This window comes from Eschrichtius robustus, chromosome 10, assembly GCF_028021215.1.
Source record: "Eschrichtius robustus isolate mEscRob2 chromosome 10, mEscRob2.pri, whole genome shotgun sequence".
Classification (NCBI taxonomy): Eukaryota; Metazoa; Chordata; class Mammalia; order Artiodactyla; family Eschrichtiidae; genus Eschrichtius; species Eschrichtius robustus.
Genome location: NC_090833.1, coordinates 57,066,452 through 57,072,451, shown reverse-complemented (window position 1 = coordinate 57,072,451; position 6,000 = coordinate 57,066,452). Strand labels below are relative to the sequence as shown.

General features: G+C 47.8%; 1 protein-coding gene across 2 annotated transcripts in view; it reads left to right on the top strand.

Annotated features, from left to right (window-relative positions):
- The first annotated feature begins 1,360 nt into the window (after window positions 1-1,360).
- GLDC (glycine decarboxylase) overlaps window positions 1,361-6,000 on the top strand; it is a 98,858-nt gene continuing 94,218 nt past the window's right edge. Inside the window, exons 1-2 of one of the 2 annotated variants that reach the window (XM_068552019.1) lie at window positions 1,361-1,650; window positions 2,186-2,264. In XM_068552019.1, coding sequence (XP_068408120.1) covers window positions 1,396-1,650; window positions 2,186-2,264 — 334 coding nt within the window. In that variant the 5' untranslated portion in view covers window positions 1,361-1,395. The remainder of the gene's footprint in view (window positions 1,651-2,185; window positions 2,265-6,000) is intronic. The other variant, XM_068552020.1, reaches the window with a different exon arrangement.

The window sequence follows — 6,000 nt, the reverse complement described above, 5'->3', positions numbered from 1 at the left end:
GGAGCCAATCTTGGAATTATAGTTCTCTTGCTTCCAGTTCCTGTGATACACAGGAAAAAGAATAGTCAGGAATGGGGAATAAATGCACATTTCTCCCCCTCCCCCCATGGCCTCTAGCACTGAGGATATCTCCCAACTTTTATGAAGGCTGTAATTTCAATTCCAAATGGATGAAAAGCTGTTCAGAGACATTGCACCCAGCCTTTCTAGCTCACCACTCACCCCCGCCTGCCACACAAACATTTTGCCTACTGCTTTTTATTTTATACTTTCCTGCCTCTCTGCCTAGTCTCTGTGCCTGTCAGCTACAGAACCCAGAGTGTGCAGAAGACAATTGAAGGAGGAAGCTTAGAGGAGGAGAAAGAGGACGCGTTCTGTTTTTCCTAGTGTTAGTACACCTAATGTTCTGCTGATTTCTGTCCTTCTCTCTTCCTCATATTAGAATGACAGTGGGAATTTTGTAAGTTCATTCTCGATAAAAATCTCAAGAGATAACTAGAGAGATTAGATTTCAAAAATATCCAAGTATAAATAATTTTCCAACTAAGATGACAGTGCAAAATGTATACCTTTGTATCTTTTGCATTTTTATACCACACACCCGCGGGGGGGGGCGTGGGGGGGGGGAGGAGGAAAGAGAGAGAGAGAGAGAGAGCGCTCAAGGCTAGTGTTATGGCAGTGCTTTCAATGCATAATCTCTTTTTAAATCCCATCCAGCTCTATGAGATGCGGAAACCTAAGCTCAGAGGTTGGGTAACTCGCTCACGATCCTACAACTATATAAGAACTCTCATCTGTGCATATTGGTTTCCATGAGATATGACAGGAAAGATACCCCAAAATTAATGGAGACTAACCAACTCTTTGAGTCTGGCCTCTCGGTTGGAATCATCTTCCATCTCAGCTGAATTCCCCAGGCACTTCGCCTGTGGCCTCTGGCACCGAGCGCATGGAGCGCCCCCACCCCGCGTCAACCAGAGATGGAGTAGGAGTAATTGAGAATGGAAGACTCCGAGCGAGGCGCAGCAGTAGTCCGCCGAGGGCCTGAGGAGGGGGTAGGGAAAGGGGGCGGGGGCGGGGTAGACCCCGCCCCCGCCCTTCCGTTCACTCCCATTGGCCGAGCGTTTCCTGGCCGTATCCCACTGCCCACCCCCAGAACGACGCTTAAAGTGTGCGAAGCAGGTGCCTCGAGTGGAGTAACAACTTTGCGCGCGTGTCCGGGCTCCGCGCGGCACCCATTCATTGCCTCTGACCATCCATCCGTCCCTTCGGTCGTCCAGCGGGGAGGGGCTCCAGCCACCCGGGGGCAGCCGCTACCCAGGGGACCGCGACCAGAAGAGGAGCCGAAAGCGCGGCTGACCCTCGCCGGCCCGGCAGGGGACGGTGACCACCACCATGCAGACGTGCGCCAGGGCCTGGGGGCTGCGTCTGGGCTGCGGAGTCGGGGGCGGCCGCCGCCTGGCTGGAGGCGCGGGGCCCTGTTGGGCGCCGCGGGGCCGTGACAGCAGTAGCGGCGGCGGGGATAGCGGCGGGGCTGGGGCCTCGCGCCTCCTCGAGCGCCTCCTGCCCAGACACGACGACTTTGCTAGGAGGCATATCGGCCCTGGGGACAAAGACCAGAGGGAGATGCTACAGGCCTTGGGGCTGGCGGTAAGGACCCCAACCCGGCCCTCAGAGGCCTCACCCTGCGCCACCCCGGTTCTGCCCGTACGGCCTCCCGGCCCCCGCCAGGAGCTCTGCTTCGCTCCGCGTGGGACCCGCACCCTGGCCCGGGGCCCCTGGTGTGGGAGCAAGCACGCGTGCTCGGTCCGCGTGCCCCAGCCTGCTCCCACCAGGTTACTTTCTCCACCCGCTCTTCGCGCCTCAAAACCGTATATTTTTCAACCTAAGTCGCCCTGCAGATGAGCTCTCACTTTGCAAGAGGAGGACCTCCTGATTTATCCGATTATCTCCGGTTGCCCACTGAAATCCAACCCGGAGTGGCCGAATCACTACCCCGACTCATTATTTTTTTTCTCCAGTGATTTTTGGTTTGTTCAAAGTTCTTTTTAAAAAGAAACCCTAATTAGACAATTTAAATGAAGTTTCCCACAAGCTTTTGTAGCTGCAAAATACAGAGGTGACTTTTAACTGAGAAGCAATTTCCTCTGCCTTTAGTGTTCACGGACTTGCGTTTTAATTTTAGAGCGTTGATGAACTGATCGAGAAGACCGTCCCCGCCAGCATCCGCTTGAAAAGACCCTTGAAAATGGATGACCCAGTCTGTAAGTGACCGGGAGACTCCGCTTGCTCCGGCCTATTTGTCTTCTATGGTCTTTGAAAGTCCAGCTGTGGGTTAGGATTGCTCAGGAGGGAGAATGTTTATGAAAATAAATCAGCGTTGGGTACCTCACGGGGCGGAAGAGGGTGGAATAATTCAGTTCTTTATCTCAGTGAGCAGACAGCAGACTTTCCAGGGGAAGGCAGTGCACAAACACGTGTAGAGGACTCCCAACTTTCCAGGCACCTGTCCCAGGCCATGGTTCTCCCATCCTTTGGCTTGAGAGGTGTCATCACTTCTCTGCAGATCAGGATACTCAGAAGGGAAAAGGAATTGCCTACAGTCATGCAAACAGGGAAGTGACAAAAATGGGAAACCCAGACATCTGGCCTCCTACCCCAAGGTTCTTTATACCACAGTATCTTCAGATTGTTCTCTCTCACATCCAAATTTTACTATTTATACTTACTGAAAGGCAGCAGTACTTTTAAAGCCTGAATGATTTTTATAGAGAAACAGAAATAAGATTCATGCTTGATTAAGAAATCTTAGTTTACCCATAGAGTCTCTTAGAATTTTATTATTTATTTATTTATTTTTATTATTTATTTATTTTTAAAATTCAAACAGAAAGAGAATTTTATTTTATATTTAAAATATTTTTAATGGTCTGAAGATCATTTGACTTCCATGGACTGAGCAAGAATCCACAAAAAAATTAAAGGCAAATAGGCAGAGCTGAAGAGCTGTTTTTTCTTTTTTTTTATAAACAGGAAAGAATTCTCATGGTTTTGAATCATAAAAATGCTATCTCTTACTTCTGGAGTCAAGTGAAGAGAAGACAATTGGTTTGTTTTAGGTTTTAGGACAGAAGGGATATGTGGAAGGCAAGCTTTATTCTGTTTTAAAGTATACAACTTGAGGTGTGAAGCAGGTCTAGCTCCAGCTGGCTGATGCTGTAATTCAGGGCGTGCTGAGGGCTGCTCCCTTTGTTAGTTTCAAATCTGAACCATTTCCCCTGACGGCGGGGACCTTGTTCATAGAAGAAAATACGCGCTTTTTGTCCAATTGAACTGATTAAGACTTGGGGATAGCTGGAAGCCTTATCTATTTCAGTTTTAGGAAATCAGAATCCTGATTAATTGAATGTTTAGAGTGAAGAGTTACATATTTTTAAAGCAAGCCATCGGTGAACATTTGAACAAGTAAATGCCCTCCTGAGACTTTCAAAGTCAGGACATGTTAGGTCAGCCCTTTTACTGTATACTCTAAAATAAAATGTTCCTGAAGAAATTAGCGTCTAGGAACCATGTCAAAGTTACCTAGCCTTTTTTAGTTCAGCTGCTTGTTTCCAGCTGACTAATTTGAACCTTGGGGGATTCCATTTCTCCTCCTCTCTTTAGAAGCAGACTTCTGATAAGTACTTTGCAATTTAAGTGTAAACTTTAAACCCAGCTTCTGTGAGACTTGGGGCTGGTTCCATCTGGTTAATCTGAGGTGACTCAGAAAATATTGCACAGTCAGGAGTGTCCCCCCCTTGCCCTGAAGTGGGCTGGCTCTCCAACAAAGCTTGCTACTTGGAAGTGAGCTGGGGGCCGGAAATGGGGAGGATGGGGAGGGGGAGGTGGAGGTGGTGGTGGGCGGCACAGAATGCATCAGAAAGGCATCAGTGTTTTACTCTGAGCTGTGCACACGTCATGGGTAATTAATGTGTTCCACGTGCGGAGAGCGAATTGGTACAGGTGACCAACCTCTAGTAGAAGCATTTTCATTTAACAGTGGAGCAGCATTATCCAAACTTGGTTTCACGTGAATGCTGAATGCCTGCGTTCCACTGTAGTCAGAGGAATTCTAGACCAAGTATTTGTTCACTGCATACAGAGAAAAGTAATAAGAGCTAGTTAGATGAGTCTTAAATCCCTCATTGCTGAGTAAAAAGAAGATTGTGAGAGCTGTAAGCAGCAGGGAGGTACTTGGGTTAGTTCTTATGCATAACTTTATAATCTCAAATCTTTATGTAGTGCTTACCATGTACTGGGCACTTTCTAAAGTGCATTTCATGTATTAATTTAATCCATATTACAACCCTGAGGGGTAACTACCGTTAACAACTCTGTTTTAAAGATGAAGAAACCATGGCATACAGAGGGTAAGAATCCTGCTCGAGGTCACCACTGGTAAGCGGTGAAGGCAGAATTCATCCCACACAGACCAGCTGCTGTTCACACTCCAGCCATCAGTCTACATTGTCTTCGTTGTGTCCTCTGCAAGGGGGTGGGTGTATAAAGTGGAAAACTCCTGTCCTGACTCTTCCAAAGCATCCAGTTTACGGGTATGCACAAGGCCAATCACAATGGAATCACTCTGCCATTTGCCAGCTGCCCTAGTGGAGATGCAGCGGCAGGCTGAGAGCACAGGTGTGAGAACACTCAGGCCCGCTGCCAGGGCGAGGGAAGGGATGACAAAAGTTCAGGACTAGGGCTGGGTATCGAAGGGCGAGTAGTTATGCTCTGCTGGACAAGGCTGGGGGAGAGTGCTGGAGCTAAAGGGACCAGCTTGTACAGGACAGAGTGGCCTGACAGAGTCAGGGAGGTACAGACGGTTCAGCCGTCCCGCAGGATACTCCCCCTCCCCTTGGACACTTCAGGAAGTGCCTTGAAAGAATACCTTGATCATTAGTTGGCTTCACAGTAAGCCATACTTTAGAGAAACAAGCAAAGATATTCAGTTCAAAACCCTATCAGATTCATCTAGTCAAGTGACTTCTCCATCCCTCACTGACATACACAAAGAACAAAAAACTAGAAGGCTATATGTCAGTGGGAACATTTGTTTCTCTGGATGGTGCCGTTATGGATGATTTTAGATTTCTTTTTATTCCTTTGCTTTTTCTAGATTTTCTACAATAACTATGTATTTATTTTATTAATACAAAATTTAAATACTTTATGAACCATGCCAGTCACTTTCGGCTATGCTATGCCTGTCAGTATAGTATTTTCAGTGAAGCCATCTCAAGTGAACCAGACTGAACTAGCCTGTAACTTCACAGAAGCAGGGTTTAAAGTTTACACAAAATTGCACATTGCTTATTGTGAGCATGCTTAGGAAGAGACAGGAGACACTAAACCCTTTAGTGTTCAAGTTATTCAACCAGAACTGAGCGGCTGAGCTGTCGGAATGAGACTTTTGACTGACAGTCTTGTGAGAACTTAGTGTTCTAAGAGATATCATTTAGAGTGATTTTAATAAATGGTTAATGGAGGGCAGTGAGCAGAGGGAGGGGGTGTTGTGTAACGCAGCTGCAGGTGGTGACTCTGTCACCCAGGTGGGGTTAGGCACTCTTCCATTTTTTTTTTTTTTTTAATTTATTTTTGACTGCGTTGGGTCTTCGTTGCTGCGTACGGGCTTTCTCTAGTTGCGGCGAGCGGAGGCTGCTCTTCTTTGTGGTGCACAAGCTTCTCATTGCGGTGGCTTCTCTTGTTGAAGAGCACGGGCTCTAGGCGTGCGGGCTTCAGCAGTTGCAGCACAGGGGCTCAGTAGTTGGGGCATATGGGCCCTAGAGCTCATGAGGTTCAGTAGTTGCGGTGTGTGGGCTCAGTAGTTGCAGTGTGCAGGCTCAGTAGTTGTGGCTCGTGGGCTCTAGAGTGCAGGCTCAGTAGTTGTGGCACATGCTGTTAGTTGCTCTGCAGCACATAGGATCTTCCCAGACCAGGTATTGAACCCATGTCCCCTGCATT